General features: G+C 39.2%; 1 protein-coding gene across 2 annotated transcripts in view; it reads left to right on the top strand.

Annotated features, from left to right (window-relative positions):
- Positions 1-22484, top strand: part of Gm364 (predicted gene 364) — an 88007-nt gene extending 65523 nt beyond the window's left edge. The window contains exons 16-18 of one of the 2 annotated variants that reach the window (XM_006528008.2): positions 2129-2240; positions 6065-6236; positions 22296-22482. In XM_006528008.2, the coding sequence (XP_006528071.1) occupies positions 2129-2240; positions 6065-6236; positions 22296-22363 (352 nt within the window). In that variant the 3' untranslated portion in view covers positions 22364-22482. Of the gene's footprint in view, positions 1-2128; positions 2241-6064; positions 6237-22295 lie in introns of both variants that reach the window. The other variant, NM_001128625.2, reaches the window with a different exon arrangement.
- The last annotated feature ends 410 nt before the right edge of the window (positions 22485-22894 follow it).

A 22894-nucleotide genomic window follows, 5' to 3' on the forward strand; every position in this document is an offset into this window, starting at 1 on the left:
GCCAGACTGATTTCCAGAGTGGTTGTACAAGCTTCCAATCCCACCAACAATGGAGGAGTGTTCCTCTTTCTCCACATCCTCGCCAGCATCTGCTGTCACCTGAATTTTTGATCTTAGCCATTATGACTGGTGTGAGATGGTGTGAACACTTTGCCCCTTTTTAGAATTGGGAACAAAGCACCCATGGAAGGAGTTACAGAGACAAAGTTTGGAGCTGAGACAAAAGGATGGACCATCTAGAGATTACCATATCCAGGGAACCATCCCATAATCAGCTTCCAAATGCAGACACCATTGCATACACTAGCAAGATTTTGCTGAAAGGACCCTGATATAGCTGTCTCTTGTGAGGATATGCCAGGGCCTAGCAAACACAGAAGTGGATGCTCACAGTCAGCTATTGTATGGATCACAGGGCCCCCAATGAAGGAGCTAGAGAAAGTACCCAGGTGCTAAAGGGGTCTTCAACCCTATAGGTAGAACAACAATATGAACTAACCAGTACCCCGGAGCTCGTGTCTCTAGCTGCATATGTATCAGAAGATGGCCTAGGCAGCCATCAGTGGAAAGAGAGGCTCATTGGTCATGCAAACTTTATATGCCTCAGTATAGGGGAAAGCCAGGGCCAAGAAGTGGGAGTGGGTGGGTAGGGGAGTGGGGGGGGGAGGGTATGGGGGACTTTTGGGATAGCACTGAAAATATAAATGAAGAAAATACCTAATAAAATATTAAAAAATAAAAGAACTTATTTTTTAACTAGTGTTGTGACAAATTGGTTTGAAAGGGAAGCAATAAAGTATGAGACTGTCAGATTAGTTATATGGTTCTGTAAAGAGTGCCTTCTTAATATTTTTAAGGCCCTAAGTTTAGTTTCAGAAAAACAAATCTGTCAAAAAATGTGTCAAAATGAGAATCAGTATTTTCTGCACTGAAAAAGGAGTGTGTATTAATTAAACGTGTTTATTACTTATAGCACATTTTCCCCTAACCCTGATAATTATCACCCAAACATATATTTTAATGTACACTTAAAATGGAGTAGTAATTTATGGTTTTGTAATTATTCTCAAATAGCTTTAAAAGTTAATCATAATTGATATAATTGTGCTGGGGACAGGAACTAGTGCCTTCTGTGTTCAAAGCAGGTGCTACATGGACTTGGAGCCCTAGTGCTCTTTGTCGTTTACTTTAGAGACAGTCTCCCTAAGTTACATATCCTGGGCTTGAATTTGTGATCTTCCTGTTTTAGCTTTCTGAGTAGCTGAGATTACAGACTTGTACAGTGGTGCTTGGCTTCAGAAGATTTTTAAAAATTCATTATTCTTCCCAAAATAACCAGTTCAGCTTTACAATAATAAAGGCAGTCGCTTAGTTCTTTTAGTTTGACCTAAATACAACCCACATACATATTTTTAAGAGATACATGTTTGAAGAATTAATTGATAGAATTATGTGTGCCACACTATGAAGATATAGTTGGAGAGGTCACATGTCTTTAGAGCTTCAAAGGCAAAGACATACTTGATTCTGTAATTTTCTGATATCTGATTTATCTATTGATATTATTGGCATTTACAATGTTTCATTTCTAAAAGAAAGTATATTTTTAATGTGTGTGGAAATAGTGATGACTCCCAAGTGAAACTTAGTTATATAAATAAATAAAGAAACATGGATAATGTCTATACTTGTATCTAGAGAAGATGGTGCTCAAATCTGAAACTACATTAGTAAAACATTGCTTTCAGTACTATATGGTTGGTTGGAGGTTTGGAGTAGAGAGTTTAAAGGCTGACCAGCTGTGGTGGCACAGGCCTTTAATCCCAGCACTTGGGAGGCAGAGACAGCAGATCTCTGTTTGAGGACAGCCTGGTCTTCATAGTGAGTTCTAGTTTCAGGACATCCAGAGTTGTATAGAGAGACCCTATCTCAGAAAGAGAAAGTATGTGTGTGTGTGTGTGTGTGTGTGTGTGTGTGTGTCTGTGTGTGTGTGTGTGTGTGTGTGTGTGTGTGTGTGTGTGTGTGTAATATTAGAATTGTTTGATAGTCTTTTGGCTAGATTTGGCTAGATTTGGACTAATCTTTCACTATACAATATTGAAAAATTTAAATTTGTGCTTGCTTTTAGGTCTCCTCATATGTACTACCTGTTTGCCTTCCTTCTCTTACTCTTCTTAATTTTTATGATTTCCTGTTCAGAAGTTACAGTTCTGCTATGCTATTTTCGGCTGTGCGCTGAGGTAAAGACATAAATATTAATATTACTTAAGAATTCTAAACTTACATTATTGGAATTAGAGTGTGTGCTCAGAAGGGTATTAAAATACATATTAACTTGATGGTTTTTACTACTTGGAATAAGTTTTATATTATGTTTTCCTAATGATATATTTTGACTTTGATCTAGCTACTGAGTGCCACTTTGATGCAAGATTGAAAAAGAAAGTGATTTCTCTTTGAGTGGTTACGATAATTTCTGCCTGTTATTCAGTTAACATTGAAAAAAATATGACAGTGGGAGTGCTGATTTGAGTATAAAAATATGGCGGTGGGTGACTGATTTGAGTTCAGATATGTAAAAGACCTACTATAGTGGTTTTTAAAAAATAATTAAAGGTTTCTTTGCAGCTTCAGTCAGGATTGTGTTTTGTGGGATCGAGTTTGTTGCTTTGCAGGTCCCTTTCCCCTCTTCACTTATATAATACTTCTCTTTATGTCATCCTCATGTTTTTAGACCCTGATGCCACTTGAATGGCTGGTACTACAGTACAGTAGTATATTGTTGTTGAGTTTTAAATCTTTAAAAATGATTTATTTTACTTTTGTTTATTAAGTATGTGTGTGTGTATGTACACTCCTTTAACTGATAGGCCATCTCTCTAGCCCTACATTGTTTCAGAGTTAGTATTAGGGTTAAGGTTAAGGTTAGGTTAAATCTCAAAAATTATCATTTTATTGGAGTTTGTCTACAGGTGACAATGAAAGGTTTTATCTGGTACATTTTTATCATAAAGAGAATGTGTAACAATTATTAAGGAGTCTAAAGAAACAAGCATATTGTGGGTATATTTTCCTTCTTAGAAAACATTTGGGACATAGTAAACATTAGTAGTTAACCAAAAGAACTCATGGCACCAAATATCAGTATACATGAGGCTAGAGTTTATTATAGAGGAAAAATACACATCATTGTGAGCAAGGGGAAAAGACAGTTCATATGACATGGCAAGACCAGGCTGCATATTAACCTCAGTCATGTCCCTCATGGATCCTGAATTTAGCCAATGAAAAAATATTCCATTAGCTATCAGCTCCATCTTATATTTCTTTTTCTGTAGTTCTAAATATTTTATTACTATTCTTTCATCTTGTTTTACACTCCAGTTGTTATCTTCCCTCCTGGTCTGCCCTTTGAATTCCTCATCCCATTTCTCCTCCCCCCAAACCCACCGCAGTCTCCAAGAGGATGTCTCCACATACCTCCCAACCCCAACAGACCTCCCTGTTCCCTGGAGTCTCAAGACTCTATAGGGTTAGGTGCATCTTCTCTCACTGAGGCCAGACCAGGCAGTCCTTTCCTGTATATATTTCTAGTACTTTTTCTTGAATCTGACCTAAGCCATCAGCAGACAGCATTTTTTTCTAATAATGGGTTTCACTGTGATGTTTTCTTACATCTTTAATTTTTTACATTATAATTATATTTATTTTCCTCTTTCCTACCTGAATAACTTCCCATACACCCCTCCTTGTTCTCTTTCAAATGTGTGGTTTCTTTTTTATTGTTTTTGTATATATGTGTGTGTGTGTGTATTATAAATATATATATTTTTTTCCTAAATACAACCTGCTTACTCTGTTATGTTACCTGTTATGTATGTTTTCAGGGCTAACCATTTGGTATGAAATAACAAATTAGTGAATTCTTCCCTAGGGAAGACTGTTTGCCCCATTCTTAGTATACCTTAGTTGCCTTTGTATAGGATTGAGGTATCATGGGCTCCCTTCCCTATCCACTTTGACATGCCTATGAAACTTTTCTTTGCAATAGATAGAGACCACTACAACAAACCACACCAATCAAAATGCAGAATTGTGGAACCCAGTCCTAATAGTTACATCTTCAAAACACTCCTATACCTAAGTTCAAGGAACAAATATGGAAGGGGATGGAAAGACTGTAAGAGGCAGAGGATCAGAGTTTGCTGTAGGATTTTGTCTCCTAGTAAGATCACAAGCTACACCCAAAAAGTCTCACCAATACAACTGCCCACTCATGAGCTTTTCCCACATCTATATAGTGTATTTAGTTATATTTATGCCATAATCCTTTTATATACCCCACCACCGCTCCTGAAATCCTCCCTCTCCCCAACTAGTCCCTTTCATTGTTACATCTTTCCCTTTTTGGTAACATACAGAGTTTAGATAGGATATCTTACAGGAGCATGGGTGAGGGGTTATTTATAGGAACATGGGTAAGTCACCAGTGGCTATACCACTGAGGAAAATACCTTTCCCTTTCCTAGTAATCTTTTTATATATTTGGTGCATTTATATGCTTGGCAAAGGTGGGGCCTTGTGATTCCTTCCCTTCTCGGATAGAATGCTAATAGTTCTAGTGTTGTCCATGTCTGGTGCTGATAATCATAGTTTCTGTGAGTTCAAGAGTGCAATGACCATGCCATGCACTGTAAAAAGTACTCTACAATACTCTCCTCCTTCCTCTGATGGTTGTTTTTTTCTACTCCCTATTCCTCATGTAGCCTGAGATTCAGAGCTAGTTAGATAGTTGTTCCATCCAGGGCTAAACAGTACAGAATCTCACTACTACAGTTGGTTGCCAACTAATACTAGATAGTGGGATCCTCTTACGGAAAACACCGTATCATTTGGTCATCAGACATAGATAAATCAAATTGGTACTGACCTGGTACCTCCTTCTCTGTTATCTGGTTCATGGAGTCCTGAAAGAGAGACTGCTGAAGCAGAAACTACTACATTTGAGTTTTTATAGCTCAGATCACATCATTTGTATAAGGCAAATTGGACAATTTTATTTTCTGAGTTAGCATTTAGGTTCAGCAAATATATACAATGAAAAATGGGAGCTGGGAAAGTAAGTCAGTGGCTAAAGTGTTTGTTGTTGTCATTAACAGTTTTATTCAGCTTGGATACTTCATGTTACAATACCAAACAGCCAGGTGGGACACAATAGTGGCAAGTCTGTTTCTATGGTAACCAATTACTTTTTGTTGGATTTGAGACACTCTAGACAGGAGTAAAGTCATATCTGGTGTAGTAACCTCCGTCAACATTCTGTCTGGCCAGATTACAGGCCTTAGTGTAAAAGCCACTGCTATAGTTTTCGTTAATAGGCACAAGTACCTATCATATTTCCTCCCAAATATTTTGTTTATTACATCAGATCAGTGCTGCTGTCAGCTTTGCTCATAAAGACTTAGTTTTTGCAGTAGATGGTGGTTACTGTAGAAACTCCAAACTGGCCTCAGCATAACTCACATCAGTAGAGGAAGCTGAGCTGAATGCCTTCCAGGGCTGAGGCAGTCTTAAAATAGTATTCATGAATTATAACTCCATGCTTAAAAGGGCACACACCACATCTCTGGAAAAAGTTTAGGGAAGCTAAGACATCTCAAACAGGATGTAAGTATGTGTTTAAGTAAATTGCTTATGAAATGTCAACTTTTATTTTTATTTTTAGAACATTTTATTGTACTGTTTGTTTGTATGAGTATTTGGACTGCATGTTTGTCTTGTGCACCATGTGTGTACAGTGTCTGCAGAGGTGTGAAAAGGGCATTACATTCTCTGGAACTGGAGTCAGATTAGAGTTATAAGCTACCATGTGCATGCTGCGGCTTAAACCTGGGACCTCTGGGAGTGCAGTTGTGCTTTTCATCACTGAGCCATTTCTCCAGCTACCACATTTTATTATTTTTAATTAATGATGTTATAGAGTCCATATTGTGTTATCATAATAATCGCTAGTCCATTTATAGTTAAGGTACCACCTAAATAGTCTGTTTTTCTGTTTTTACAGGATCGTGGTTGGTGGTGGAGAGCCTTTTTGACCAGCAGTTTTACATCTGCTTATATTTTTATATATGTAATTCATTACTTTTTTACCAAACTTCAAGTCACTAGCATTGGAAGTACTTTTATGTACTTTGGGTATGCATTTATCCTAGTGCTAGCTTTCTTTCTTTTCACAGGTAAGTGACAGCAGAATTATGTAGTATATTTTAGATTCTCTAAAGAGTCTTAGAGACAGTTGAAATCTAATAAATGTCAACTAAGTCTTAGAGGAAGGAAGAGGGAAAGGAGTCACCATGCTCATTCATATGTTTTTGGCATCAAAGATTGCGAAGCCTGGAGAACTGGATGTACCTTATGTACTTAGTTGCAATATTTTTCCTGTGGAACCTTTTAATCAGCAGGGATGTGTTCCAAATGACAAAGTGGGTTAAATGTAATCAACTTGTAATAGTCTCCAGGTATGAAAATGAAGAGATTTAAATAACATTTGAATTATTAAAATTAAATCAATTATTTGTTCACATATGCAATAAGTCAAGGGCAAGATATCTATACTTGTAAAGATTAGTAAAATGATCATTAATATTTTGGTTAAATGTAGTGGAAATGTTTTTTCTTGCTTAGTTCTTGAATCAGGTGAAAAAATGAATTTTTAAAAATGGCTTAGTTGAAGATATAATGAAGTTGCAGAGGCATTAGACCTTCTGAATACAAAAGAGTTAATGTTTTAGCTTGATTCACTACTAAGTTTGAGTTTTCATAGCATAGATCATATCATTTGTGTAAAGCAGATTAGAGAACTTTATTTTCTCAGAGTTAGCATTTAGGTTCAGCAAATATATATACAATGAAAAATGGGAGCTGGGAAAGTATGTCTGTGTCTAAAGTGTTTGCTATACAATCATGAGGGCCTGAGTACAGGTCTTAATCTGTGTCCTTAGTGATGGCAGGGAACATAGTAGCGTTTGTGGATGTATGGTGCTGGAGAAGTATCTGAGACCTTTACATCCTGATCCACAGGCAGCAGACACACACACACACACACACACACACACACACACACACACACACACAGAGAGAGACAGAGACAGAAAGAGACACACATACACACACACACACACAGAGAGAGAGAGAGAGAGAGAGAGAGAGAGAGAGAGAGATTGAGAGAGAGAGAGAGAGAGAGAGAGAGAGAGAGAGAGAGAGAGCACTTGGTATGGGCTTTTGAAACCTCAAAGTCCACCCCCTGGTGAAATACTTCTTCAAACATGGCCACACTTCCTCCAGCAAGGATATATCACCTAATTCTTCTAATCCTTTCAAAGAGTTCCATCTCATCTTCCAAGAACAAGCCTTAGGTTGGAGAGGATTTCTGAGAGAAGGGGTGTTTGAGAGTGGCTAAACAAATAATGGGTTGTAAGCTGGCAGCCTATCATCTGCTCAAGACAGCTTTCCAGATTGCTCTGATTGAGAGAGTTCTCAAAGCAGTTCTCTCTTCCTATTCTAAAACTTCTTTGGATAACTCTTGCACATCTCTTGCACATCAAAAGCCTAGTTTTTAATTTTATATATCACTTCAGTCATTACCCCAGGTTTTCTTTAGATTATCTCATGAATCAGCATCCTGTGACCCCAGGCATATAATCTTCGCAATACCAAGGGCCTTCTCCCTTGATGGCCTACTAGGCCATCCTCTGCTACATATGCAACTAGAGACACAGCTCTGGGGGGTACTGGTTAGTTCATATTGTTGTTCCTCCTATAGGGTTGCAGACCCCTTCAGCTCCTTGGTTACTTTCTCTAGCTGCTCCATTAGGGGCCCTGTGTTTCATCCAATAGATGACTGTGAACATCCACTTCTGTATTTGCCAGGCATTGGCATAGCCTCCCAAGAGATAGCTATATCAGGGTCCTGTCAGCAAAATCTTGCTGGCATATGCAATAGTGTCTGGGTTTGATGGTTGTGTATGTGATGGATCCCCAGGAGGGGTAGTCTCTGGATGGTCCTTTCTTCCTTCTCAGCTCTGAACTTTATCTTTGTAACTTCTTCCATGGGTATTTTGTTCCCCATTCTAGGAAGGAACAAAGTATCCACCGTTTGGTCTTCCTTCTTGAGTTTCATGTGCTTTTCAAATTGTATCTTAGGTAGTCTAAGTTTCTGGGTTAATATTCACTTATCAGTGAGTGCATATCATGTGTGTTCTTTTGTGATCGGGTTACCTCACTCAGTATTATAATCTCCAGATCCATCTATTTGCCTAAGAATTTCATGAAGCCATTGTTTTAATTGCTGAGTAGTAATCCATTGTATAAATGAATCACATTTTCTGTATCCATTCCTCTGTTGAGGGACATCTGGGTTCTTTCCAGATTTTGGCTATTATAAATAAGGATGCTATGAACATAGTGGAGCATGTGTCCTTATTACATGTTGGAGCATCTTCTGGGTATATGCCCAGGAGTGGTATAGCTGAGTCCTCAGGTAGTACTATGTCCAATTTTCTGAGGAACCACCAAACTGATTTCTAGAGTGGTTGTACCAGCTTGCAATCCCACCAAAAATGGAGGAGTGTCCTTCTTTATCCACATCCTCGCCAGCATCTGCTGTCAAGCAGATATTTTCTTTTTATTATTATTATTATTATTAGATAGTTTCTCTATATACATTTCAAAATTAAAATGCTATCCCTAAAGTTCCCTATACCCTCCCCCTGTCCTGCTCCCCTACCCACCCACTCCCGCTTCTTGGCCCTGGCATTCCCCTGTAGTGGGGCATATAAAGTATGCAAGACCAAGGGGCCTCTCTTCCCAATGATGGCCCACTAGGCCATCTTTTGCTATATATGCAGCTAGAGACAAGAGCTCTGGGGGTACTGGTTAGTATATATTATTGTTCTGCTTATAGGACTGCAGACCCCTTGAGCTCCTTGGGTGCTTTCTCTATCTTCTCCACTGGGGGCCCCGTGATCCATCTTATAGATGACTGTGAGTATCCACTTCTGTATTTGCCAGGCACTGGCATAGCCTCATAGGAGACAGCTATACCAGGGTCCCTTCATCAAAATCTTGCTTGCATATGCAATAGTGTCTGGGTTTGGTGGATGATTATGGGATGGATCCCCGGGTCAGGTAGTCTCTATAGTCCATCCTTTCATCTCAGCTCCAAACTTTGTCTCTGTAACTGCTTTCATGGGTATTTTGTTCACCATTCTAAGGAGGAAGGAAGTATCCACCTATTGGTCTTCCCTCTTTTTGATTTTCTTGTGTTTTGCAAATTGTATCTTGGGTATTCTATGTTATTGGGCTAATATCCAATTATCAGTGAGTGCATATCTAATGACTTCTTTTTTATTAGGTATTTTCTTTATTTACATTTCCAATGCTATCCCAAAAGTCCACCATACACTCACCCCACTCCCCTACCACACACTCCCACTTTTTGGCACTGATGTTCCCCTGTACTGGGGCATATAAACTTTGCAAGACCAAGGTGGCCTCTGTTTCCAATGATAGCCAACTAGGCCATCTTGTGATACGTATGCAGCTAGAGACACGAGCTCTGGGAGGTACTGGTTAGTTTATATTGTTGTTCCACCTATAGGGTTGCAGACCCCTTTAGCTCCTTGGGTACTTTCTCTAGCTCCTCCATTAGGGGCCCTGTGATCCATACAATAGCTGACTGTGAGCATCAACTTCTGTGTTTGCTAGGCCCAGGCATAGTCTCACAAGAGACAGCTCTATCTGGGTCCTTTCAGCAAAATCTTGCAAGTGTATGCAATGGTGTCAGGGTTTGGAGGCTGATTATGGGATGGATCCCTGAGTATGGCAGTCTCTAGATGGTCCATCCTTTCATCTCAGCTCCAAACTTTGTCTCTGTAACTCCTTCCATGGGCGTTTTGTTCCCAATTCTAAGAAGGGGCAAAGTGGCCACACTTTGGTCTTCGTTTTTCTTGAGTTTAATGTGCTTTGAAAATTGTATCTTGTATCTTGGGTATTCTAAGTTTCTGGGCTAATATCCACTTATCAGTGAGTACATATCATGTAAGTTCTTTTGTGATTGGGTTACCTCACTCAGGATGATGTCCTCCAGGCCCATCCATTTGCCTAGGAATTTCATAAATTCATTCTTTTTAATAGCTGAGTAGTACTCCATTGTGTAAATGTACCACATTTTCTGTATCCATTCCTCTGTTGAGGGACATCTGGGTTCTTTTCAGCTTCCGGCTATCATAAATAAGGCTGCTATGAACATAATGGAGCATGTGTCCTTCTTACCTGTTGGAACATCTTCTGGATATATGCCCAGGAGAGGTATTGCAGGATCCTCAGGATCCTTTGTTCAATTTTCTGAGGAACCACCAGACTGATTTCCAGAGTGGTTGTACAAGCTTCCAATCCCACCAACAATGGAGGAGTGTTCCTCTTTCTCCACATCCTCGCCAGCATCTGCTGTCACCTGAATTTTTGATCTTAGCCATTCTGACAGGTGTGAGGTGGAATCTCAGGGTTGCTTTGATTTGCATTTCCCTGATGATTAAGGATGCTGAACATTATTTTAGGTGCTTCTCAGCAGTTCGGTATTCCTCAGGTGAGAATTCTTTGTTTAGCTCTGAGCCCTATATTTAACGGGATTATCTGATTTTTCTGGAGTCCACCTTCTAGAGTTCTTTATGTATATTGGATATTATTCCCCTATTTGATTTAGGATAGGTAAAGATCCTTTCCCAATCTGTTGGTGGCCTTTTAATCATATTGACAGTGTCTTTTGCCTTACAGAAGCTTTGCAATTTTATGAGGTCCCATTTGTCAATACTCGATCATACAGCACAAGCCATTGCTGTTCTATTCAGGAATTTTTCCCCTGTGCTCATATCTTCGAGGCTTTTCCCCATTTTCTCCTCTATAAGTTTCACTGTCTCTGGTTTTATGTGGAGTTCCTTGATCCACTTAGATTTGACCTTAGTACAAGGAGATAGGAATGGATAAATTTGCATTCTTCTACATGATAACCGCCAGTTGTGCCAGCACCATTTGTTGAAAATGCTGTCTTTTTTCCACTGGATGGTTTTAGCTCCCTTGTCAAATATCAAGTGACCATAGGTATGTGGGTTCATTTCTGGGTCTTCAATTCTATTCCATTGGTCTACTTATCTGACGCTATACCAGTACCATGCAGTTTTAATCACTATTGCTCTATAGTACAGCTTTGGGTCAGGCATGGTGATTCCACCAGAGGTTCTTTTATCCATGAGAAGAGTTTTTGCTCTCCTAGGTTTTTTGTTATTCCAGATGAATTTGCAGATTTCCCTTTCTAATTCTTGGAAGAATTGAGTTGGAATTTTGATGGGGATTGCATTGAATCTGTAGAGTGCTTTTGGCAAGATAGCCATATTTACTATCTTGATCCTGCCAATCCATGAGCATGGGAGATCTTTCCATCTTCTGAGATCTTCAATTTCTTTCTTTAGAGACTTGAAGTTCTTATCATACAGATCTTTCACTTCCTTAGTTAGAGTCATGCCAAGGTATTTTATATTATTTGTGACTATTGTGAAGGGTGTTATTTCCCTAATTTCTTTCTCAGCCTGTTTATCCTTTGTATAGAGAAAGGCCATTGACTTGTTTGAGTTAATTTTATATCCAGCTAATTCACTGAAGCTGTTTTTCAGGTTTAGGAGTTCTCTGGTGGAATTTTTAGGTCATTTATATATACTATCATATCATTTGCAAAAAGTGATATTTTGATCTTCCTTTCCAATTTGAATTCCCTTGATCTCCTTTTTTTTGTTGAATTGCTCTGTCTAGGACTTCAAATACTATGTTGAATAGGTATGGAGAAAAGTGGTAGCCATGGCTAGTACCTGATTTTAGTGGGATTGCTTCCAGCTTCTCACCATTTACTTTGATGTTGGCTACTGGTTTGGAGTAGATTGCTTCATCATGTTTAGGTATGGGCCTCAAATTCCTGATCTTTCCAAGACTTTTATCATGAATGGGTGTTGGATTTTGTCAAATGCTTTCTCCTCATCTAACGAGATGATCATGTGTTTTTTGTCTTTGAGTTTGGTTTATATAGTGGATTTTGTTGATGGATTTCCATATGTTAAAACATCCCTGCATCCCTCGAATGAAACCTACTTGGTCAGGATGGATGATTGTTTTAATGTGTTCTTGGATTCGGTTAGGGGGAATTTTATTGAGTATTTTTCCATCAATATTCATAAGGGAAATTGGTCTGAAGTTCTCTATCTTTGTTGGGTCTTTTTGTGGTTTAGGTATCAGAGTAATTGTGGCTTCATAAAATGAATTGGGTAGAGTACCTTCTGCTTCTATTTTGTGGAATAGTTTGTGAAGAACTGGAATTAGATCTTCTTTGAAGGTCTGATAGAACTCTGCATTAAACCCATCTGGTCCTGGGGGTTTTTTGGTTGGGAGAGTATTAATGACTGCTCCTATTTCTTTAGGGGATATAGGACTGTTTAGATCATTAACCTGACCCTGATCTAGCATTGGTACCTGATATCTGTCTAAAAAAATGTCCATTACGTCCAGGCTTTCCAGTTTTGTTGAGTATAGCCTTTTGTAGAAGGATCTGATGGTGTTTTGGATTTCTTCAGGATCTGTTGTTATGTCTCCCTTTTCATTTCTGATTTTTTTTAATTAGGATGCTGTCCCTGTGCCCTCTAGTGAGTCTGGCTAAGTGTTTATCTATCTTGTTGATCTTCTCAAAGAACCAGCTCCTCGTTTGGTTGATTCTTTGAATAGTTCTTCTTGTTTCAACTTGGTTGATTTCACCCCTGAGTTTGATTATTTCCTGATGTCTACTCCTCTTTGGGTGAGTTTGCTTCCTTTTGTTCTAGAGCTTTTAAGTGTGTTGTCAAGCTGCTAGTGTGTGCTCTCTCTAGTTTCTTTTTGGAGGCACTCAGAGCTATGAGTTTTCCTCTTAGAAATGCTTTCATTGTGTCCCCTAGGTTTGGGTATGTTGTGGCTTCATTTTCATTAAAACTCTAAAAAGTCTTTAAATTCTTTATTCCTTCCTTGACCAAGGTATCATTGAGAAGAGTTTTGTTCAGTTTCCATGTGAATGTTGGCTTTCTCTTATTTATGTTGTTATTGAAGATCAGCCTTAGTCCATGGTGATCTGATAGGATGCATGGGACAATTTCAATATTTTTGTATCTGTTGAAGCCTGTTTTGTGACCAATTATTGGTCAATTTTGGAGAAGGTACAATGTGGCACTGAGAAGACGGTATATCTTTTTGTTTTAGGATAAAATGTTCTGTAGATATCTATTAAATCCATTTGTTTCATAACTTCAGTTAGTTTCCCTGAGTCCCTGTTTAGTTTCTGTTTCCACGATCTATGCATTCATGAGAGTGGGGTGTTGAAGTTTCCCACTATTATTGTGTGAGGTGCAATGTGTGTTTTGAGCTTTACTAAAGTTTCTTTAATGAATGTGGCTGCCCTTGTATTTGGAGCATAGATATTCAGAATTGAGAGTCCCTCTTGGAAGATTTTACCTTCAATGAGTATGAAGTGCCCCTCCTTGTCCTTTTTGATAACTTTGTGTTGGAAGTCAATTTTATTCAATATTAGAATGGCTACTCCAGCTTGTTTCTTCAGAACTTTTGCTTGGAAAATTGTTTTCCAGCCTTTCACTCTGAGGTAGTGTATGTCCTTTTCCCTGAGATGGGTTTCCTGTAAGCAACAAATGTTGGGTCCTGTTTTTGTTGCCAGTCAATTAGTCTATGTCTTTTTATTGAGGAATTGAATCCATTGATATTAAGAGAAATTAAAGAAAAGTAATTGTTGCTTCCTGTTATTTTTGTTGTTAAAGTTGGGATTCTGTACTTGTGGCTGTCTTCTTTTAGGTTTGTTGAAGGATTACTTTCTTGCTTTTTCTAGGGTTTAATTTCCGTCCTTGTGTTGGTGTTTTCCCTTTATTATCCTTTGAAGGGCTGGATTCGTGGAAAGATAATGTGTGAATTTGGTTTTATCATGGAATACTTTGTTTTCTCTATCTATGGTAATTGAGAGTTTTCCTGGGTATAGTAGCCTGGGCTGGCATTTGTTTTATCTTAGGGTCTGTATAACATTGGTCCAGGATCTTCTGCCTTTCATAGTTTCTGGTGAGAAGTCTGGTATAATTATAATAGGTCTGCCTTTATGTTACTTGATCTTTTCCCCTTACTGCTTTTAATATTCTATCTTTATTTAGTGCATTTGTTGTTCTGATTATTATGTGTCAGGAGGAATTTCTTTTCTGGTCCAGTCTATTTGGAGTTCTGTAGGCTTCTTGTATGTTCATGGGCATCTCTTTATTTAGGTTTGGGAAGTTTTCTTCTATTATTTTGTTGAAGATATTAGCTGGCCCTTTAAGTTGAAAATCTTCATTCTCATCCACTCCTATTATCCGTAGGTTTGGTCTTCTCATTGTGTCCTGGATTTCCTGGATGTTTTGAGTTAGGATCTTTTTGCATTTTCCATTTTCTTTGATTGTTGTGCCGATGTTCTCTATGGAATCTTCTGCACCTGAGATTCTCTCTTCCATCTCTTGTATTCCGTAGCTGATTCTAGCATCTATGGTTCCAGATTCTTTTCTAGGGTTTCTATCTCCAGCGTTGCCTCACTTTGGGTTTTCTTTATTGTTTCTACTTCCCTTTTTAAGTCTTGGATGGTTTTGTTCAATTCCATCTCCTGTTTGGTTGTTTTTTTTTTTCCTGTATTTCTTTAAGGACTTCTACCTCTTTAGCAGTGTTCTCCTGTATTTCTTTAAGTGAGTTATTAAAACCCTTCTTGATGTCCTCTATCAGCATCATGAGATATGATTTTAAATCCGAGTCTTGCTTTTCGGGTGTGTTGGGGTATCCAGGACCGGCTTAAGTGGTAGTGCTGGGTTCTGATGATGGTGAGTGGTCTTATTTTCTGTTAGTAAGATTATTACGTTTGCCTTTCACCATCTGGTAATCTCTGGAGTTATTTGTTATAGTTGTCTCTGGTTGGAGCTTGTTCTTCCTGTGATTCTGTTAGCCTCTGTCAGCAGACCTGGGAGTCTAGCTCTCTCCAGAGTCTCAGTGGTCAGAGTTCCCTCTGCAGGCAAGCTCTCCTCTTACAGGGAAGGTGCACAGATATCTGGTGTTCAGACCTGCCTCCTGGCTGAAGATGAAGGCCTGAAACAGGGCCTGTCCCAGAAGATGTGTTGTCTCTGCAGTCTGCATGCTCACCTGCACAGACTGGTCTCTGAGGGACATGGGACACAAGATGGCTCTCCCACCTGCTCTGGTGGTCAGAGCCCTCCAGGGCAAACTTCTGTCCTCTGGTGGGGAAGGTGCCCAGATGTCTGGAGCCTGAAACTGGGGTCTGTCCCAGAAGCTATGTCGCTTCTGCCTGTCCCAGAAGCTGTGTTGCTTCTGTAGTCCGCACTCTCACCTGTTCAGACTAGTCTCTGAGGGATCCAGGGCTCCCTTACCTGATCCGGCAAAGCCCTCCCTGGTGGATACCTCTCCCCTGGCGGGGAAGGTGCCCGGATGTCTGGAGCCCGAAATGGGGTCTGTCCCAGAAGCTGTGTAGCTTCTACCTGTCCCAAAAGCTGTGTCTCTTCTGCAGTCAGTTTGCTCAGCCTTCGCCGTCTGTGAGCTGACCTGTGCAGACTGGTCTCTGAGGGATCCAGGACCAAAGATGGCTCAAGCAGATGCTTTCTTTCTCTCATTATTGCTTGTAAGAGTGATCATTACCAATGTCTGTAAATGGAGTCTAAATTCCTCATATTTTTTGTTTGTGATCACTCTATCTATCCCATGCCATGAGATATCTATTTATGTAGTGTACAGTTAGTTAAATACATAGAAGTTTCCTCATATTCAAGTGACACCAATGTAAGACCCTAGGGAACGCCTGAAACCATAAATAATACTGAACAATATATATATATATATATATATATATATATATATACACACACACATTCATACACAAACACTGTTTTATTATACCTACAGATTTGTAATAATTTACAAATCTTGTAAAGTAAGAAATTAATACTTACTTGATAATAAAATAAAAATTTAAAGCAATTTACAGTAATATTATATGATTATGATATCTCACTTTCTCCTTAAATATCTTTTTTACTATACCCTTTCTCTTTTTGCAATGATGTAAAATAATACAGTGCCTACCTGTTGAAGTGGAGTAAATTATGTAGAGATTGTGATGTAGTCTTTTATGTAAGGGTTACTTGGACAGAAACACTGTGTTTTGATAGTTTTGAAAACTGAAACACCTACTAAATGGTAAGTAAGGTAGGTAGCATATATAGTAGAGTGGGCAAAGGCATAGATTTAGCCTACACAGAACTGGAAGAAAGGATGCAAGATTTCATCATGCTATTCAGAATGGCATACAATTTTCAACTTAGGAATCATTTATTTTTGAAATTTACTACTCAATAATTTTGGACTATTGTTGATTCATACCTGGCTTTTTATGTGTGTGTTCAGATCAAACTTAAATTCTCCTACTTAGGTAACTATAAAACAAGAGAAAATAAAACAAAACAGCAAGCCCCAGATAAGAGGCATTTAGCAGACAAAAGACAATCACTTCTGGCTTTTTTTTTCTTTTGTTAACATGTACTTTAAATCAGTTTGCCTTTTCCTGAGAACCATATTATAAGAATCGTTTTTTTTCCCTCTAAAATAGATGTAGTCTTGAATGGTTGTATTGTCTGATATATCTCCCTCCCCATTGGTGTCTCTACCACTTTTATTCTTGATTTTCTTTTAGTCATAGTATGCTCAATAGTGAATTCCAATGATAAATAGGGTTCTCTCTCTTTAAAGATTTCATTTATTTTATATGTGCAGGCATTTTGCCTGCATGTATGTTTGCACACCATATATGTGCAGTTCCCATGGAGGCCAGATAGTATTAGATCATCTGGAACTGGAGTTACAGATATATTGTTAGCAGCTCTATGGCTGCTAGGAATGAAAAATAGGTTCTCTGAAAGAGCAACCAGTGCCCTTAATGCTAAGCTAACTCTCCAGTCCCGGATAATGATCTCTTGATAAAGCAAATTGATGTTATCTAATACATTCCTTAACTTCACTAACATCACTCATATTTCATATAATAGGTTTGAGTAATGTCATATGAAATTCAGCATCTGCATTAGTCCCTGTGTCCCTCTCTGTGCTCTAATGCTTTCCTTTTTTCTGTCCTTTAACTCTGACTTTATTACCCTTTTAATCCATTAGTCTTTCCTTTCTGTACTTTCACTTTTTAGAGCTTACTCATTCTCATTGCTTATCTCCTCAATGCTCACTGCTCTCCATTCTGTATCTTCTTTGCGAACTATACAGCAATTGCATGTTCCACTGATATTTCACATCACACAAAAGTCTCCCAACCGAAGTTAGTGTCCTGTTCCCCCAAGATATGCATCTTAATATTTTGTTATTTCTCTCACTGCTGGACACTTGGATGGTTTGATCTTATATAGATAGTGTGAATGTAAACACAGCTATTATAAATTTATGGTTATGGTAACTGTATTAGTCAGGATTTTACTGCTGTGAACAGACACCATGACCAATGCAAGTCTTATAAAAACAGCATTTAATTGGGGCTGGCTTACAGGTTTAGAGGTTTAGTCCATTACCATCAAGGTGGGAGCATGGCAGTATCCAGGCAGGCATGGTACAGGCAGAGCTGAGAGTTCTATGTCTTCATCCAAAGGCTGCTAGTGGAAGACTGACTTCCAGGCAACTAGGGTGAGGATCTTAAGTCCACACCCACAGTGACACACCCACTCCAACCAGGTCACACCTATTCCAACAAGGCCACACCTTCAGATAGTGCCACTCCTGGTCCAAGGATATACAAACCATCACATTCCACTCCCTGGTCCCCATAGACTTGTTCAAACACATGAGTCTATATGGGGCCATACTTAAACATAGCATAATGCAAAATGCATTTAGTCCAACTTTCAAAGTCCTCATAGTCTATAGCAGTCGCAACAATGTTAAAAGTCCAAAGTTCAAGGTCTCTTCTGAGATTCATCCAATCATTTAACTGTAATCCCCAAAGCAAGGCAGGAAACCAGCTGTGTAAACTCCAAACTCTGCATCTCCATGGCTGATGTCAAAGCGGTCTTCAGATCTCCACTCCTTTTTCACCTTTGTTGACTGCAACAGACTTCTTTCTCCTGGGCTGGTTCCACTCCCTGTTAGCAGCTTTCCTCAGCATGTATCCCATGGCTCTGGCATCTTTAACACCTTTGAGTCTCCAAGGCAATTTCAATGTTACAGCTTCTTGCTTCAGTGTCTGGGGTTCCACTTGATCTTTTGGACTCTTCCTCAGGGCTGGCATCACTTCTCCAGTTCTGCCCTCTACAGCACTCTAAGCTCAGGTTGATCCACTCCACTATGGCTGCTGTTCTTGGTGATCATCCCATGGTACTGACATCTCTAATACACTGGGGTGTTCCACTCCCTGGTCCAAGAATGTACAAACCATCACAGTAACCATGCCATATATAGAATATGATACTTAACAGCACTCCTTCTTATCTTATCTCTCCCAAAGAATTGGAATTCCCTTGGGGACAGAACCTGTTATACCTGAGTATAACATGAGTATCATTCTTGAAAGCATGGAAGACATGAGATACTATCATGTTACCATGTTTCTGTATCCATTTTAATACTACATTACAGGTGTGGGAACTGTCTTAATTTATTGTGGTTATCAATCAGATCATGGAAACATTAGATCATAAAGTATGATTTTTGGCATGTCTTTTTCCAAGATTGTTCTATTTTGAAGCTCTGTCTGTCTGCCTTATCTTAAATGGAGTTCAGATTTTGTTATCCACTACTTCCTTATTAGCACATGGCATTCCCTAGAATGTAGTTGATATGTTCAGTGTCTCTCCACTGAAGAAAACTGGTTTTCCCTCTTCTAGCAGCTATCAATTACAATTTCTTGGTTAAGGGTTGAGATCTTGTGTCCACATTCCTTTCACTGTTTTAGGATTTTGTCTGGCTTGAACTTGTGCAGCTCTTGCGTATGCTTTCATAGACTCGGTGAGTTCATATGTGTATCAGCCCTGATGTTTCTTTTCTTTTTTTAACATTTTATTTATTTATTTTTATTTTTTGACATTCCATATTTTATTTCTCCCCATCCCTGCTCACCCTCCGACTGTTCCACATCTCATACCTCTCCCCACCCCATCCCGTCCCCATGTGGATGTTCACACCTCCCACCCCACCTGACCTCTAAATTCCCTGGGGCCTCTAGTCTCTTGAGGGTAAGATGAATCTTCTCTGAATGAACACAGACCCAGAAGTCCTCTACTGTATGTGTGTTGGGGGCCTCATATCAGCTGGTGTACGCTGTCTGGTTGGTGGTCTTCAGTGTTTGAGAGATCTCAGGGGTCCAGATTAATTGAGACTGCTGGTCCTCCTACAGGGTCACCCTTCTCCTCAGCTTTTTTAACCTTCCCTAATTCAACAACAGGGGTCAGCAGCTTCTATCCATTGGTTGAGTCTTTCAGGTGCTTGTTGGGTCTTTTGGAGGGCAGTCATGATAGATACCTTTTAGTGAGCACTCCATAGCCTCAGTGATAGTGTACTCCATAGCCTCAGTAATAGTGTCAGGCCTTGGGACCTCCCCTTGAGCTGGATACCACTTTGGGCCTGTTACTGGACCTTCTTTTCCTCTGGCTCCTCTCCATTTCCATCCCTGTAATTCTTTCAGACAGAAACAATTATGGGTCAGAGTTGTGACTGTGGGATGGTAACCCCATCCCTCACTTGATGTACTGTCTTCCTGCTGGAGGTGGGTTTTTATAAGTCCAGGGAACTTATATAGCCCTGATGCTTCTTGAAAATTATTTTTCTTTCAAGTCATCCACTACCTGTGGCTTTTACAATCTTTCTGACTCCTCTTCTGCATAGATCCATTAGCTTTAAGAGGAGCGATGTGATAAAGACATCACATTTACAGCAGAGGACTTTAAAGTCTCTCACTCTCTGTACATTGTCTCTCTCTCTCTCTCTCTCTCTCTCTCGCTCTCTCGCTCTCTCTCGCTCTCTTTGGTTTTTTGAGACAGGGTCTCTCTGTATAGCCCTGGCTGTCCTGGAACTCACTCTATAGACCAGGTTGGCCTCGAACTCAGAAATCTGCCTGCCTCTGCCTCCCAAGTGCTGGGATTAAAGGTGTGTGTCACCACTGTCTGGCATCTTTTTTATTTTTTATTACTGTTATTTTTTTACAGCTCAGTTGTTACCCTCCTTCTGGTCACCCTCTCACAGTTCCTCATTCTATTCCCCCTCCCCCCTTCTCCACAACGATGTCCCCACCCCCTACCTCCCACCTCACCAGACCTCCCCACTCCCTGGGTCCTCCAGTTTCTCAAGGAAGACTAGGCACATTTTCTCTTACTGAGGCCAGAACTGGCAGTCATCTACTGTGTATGTGGCAGGGAGGGAGGGGGCCTCATATCAGGTGGTGTATGCTGCCTGGTTGGTGGTTCAATGTCTCAGAGATCTCAGGGGTCCAGGTTAGTTGAGACTGCTGGTTTTCCTATGGGCTTGCGCCTCTCTCTTAATTACCATGTACTGGAAGAAGAAACTTCTCTGATGAAGGCTGTGTGTTGCTCTGATCAATGGATATATCAATATATTATTAGGAATTATTTTATTGCCATTTTCATCTAGAGATCCACCTGCCTCTGCCTTCTAAGCGCTGGGACTAAAGATGTGTGTGGCCACTGCCTGAATTCATTTGAAAGTTCTTATAATATGAAGGAAACATTTGCTTATAATTTTATCATCCTGAAGTATAAATGTATCTCTTACTGTCCATGATCTATTTTATCTAATCCAGTTTACACCAATATTGATTGGTGTGATGCTTGGGAGTTAGGATATAAATTTCTTTATATCTAATATCTATAAAGATTACAGCCAGTCTTGGTAGAACATGCCTGTAATACCAGCACTTGAAACACTGAGGCAGAAAGATCACCTCAAGTTTGAGGCTAGTAATTTCAGGGCCAGTTCTGAATTTGTCTCCAACAAACACCCCCAAAATCATCAACCAAAGATTTCCCTATACTGCTAATAAGTCTTTATATTTATCATTTTGGTGACTATATTATTTCATCATTTACCTAGGCTACAGTATAGCTAATAACTTCTTTGAGGAACATTTGGCTTTTTAAAAAAAATTTTGTTTTATATGTTTTAAACCATAGTATTAAGATCAATTTTCTGTTATTAAGTGTTTTTCTTTTATAAGATTGTGGGTTTTTTTTTTAACATGAATCCTGAGAAATGGGATTTTTTTCATGTTTATAATAACACAATTAGATTTGAAAACTAATAGGTACTCTGGATTTATATTCCATTTTATTATGTATAATGCTAATGATATCTTATATTTGTGTCTCTGTGTGTATGGGGTGTGTGTATGTGCATAGGTTAGATGTTCATGCCAGGGATCTTCCTCAGTCTTCACAGTATTTTTTGAAACCGTTAATGAACCTGAAGCTAACCAATTGGCCATCCTATTTGGCTGATGAACTTTCAGAGTCTACATGTTTCTGTCTTCCCAGTACTGGGATTAGAGGTGTACCCCCACAGCACCCAGAGTTTAAGGGGGTGCTGGGGATCTGAACTCAGTCCCTCATTTTTGTGTGGCATACACTTTACTGACTGAGCCATCTCCACAGCCTGGTTGCTTACAATGTCTAAACTTTGAAGCATATTACAAGAAGTGTATATCAGAAGATAGCTTTGAGCTTCTTTGAAATGGAGAACATAAGCTGATCATTTGTGTTTAATTTTGGCTCTGGTTAGAAACTCAAAGAATTCCATCAGAAGGGATTCTCTCACCTGTGACCACTTCTGGCCTCACTGCTCATCCTGATTGTATAGCGAGAGAGCTTGACAGTTGATCTTGTTTTGAGACAGGGACTTACTCTGTAGTCTAAGATGGCCTTGAATTCCTTTGATCTTCCTGCTTCAGCATCCCAGATGCTGGGAATACTGCTCTGTGCCACTGTGACAGCTGAACCTAGTGACTTTCACTTGATAATATATAAATGTTGAGATTTAAAGACTTAGCAGACTGCCTTGAAACAGACATATTTGTGTTTTTAAGAAAGTTTCTTTTACTTACTATGATATCTGGCTAACAAAAATCTTTTTTCATTTTGTTTCAGGGACAATTGGATTTTTTTCTTGCTTCTTCTTTGTTACTACAATCTACGGTGTGATAAAAGAGGATTAATGAATTTGTCCAAATATTTCAAAGCACATAATCCTTGATTTCAAATACTTCTGTATGTGTTGACATACATATATATGTATGCTCCAAGTTACATTCAGTTAAACTGTTTATAAATGCAAAACCTCCCTGTCTGGCCTCAGTTTCTTTGATACAAAATACTGAGTAGTAGAAGAAAATAGATTGGTTAAAAGATGGATTCTAAGACTTAGTTTCTTGTAATGTCAAGAATGTTTTATTTAAAATAATCAGCACAAAGGAAACACATTGTAAAACTTTTTTTAGTGAATTTCACATCATGCACCCCAGTCCCACTCATCTCCCTGAGTCTCCATATCCTCCCTCTGACCTTGCAACCTCCCCACCAAAAGAAAACACAAGATAAAAATTAACACAAAGTAAAACCAAACCATTTTGCCGTGGAAGCTGCAGTATGCTATGGTGTGGCCCACAGTATACCTTTCTTGTCCAAACAACTTTACTCACAAATGTTCACTGCAGTGAGTCATTGGTCTGGTTCGAGATCTCTGGCTT

This window comes from Mus musculus, chromosome X (assembly GCF_000001635.26).
Source record: "Mus musculus strain C57BL/6J chromosome X, GRCm38.p6 C57BL/6J".
NCBI classification, from domain to species: Eukaryota; Metazoa; Chordata; class Mammalia; order Rodentia; family Muridae; genus Mus; species Mus musculus.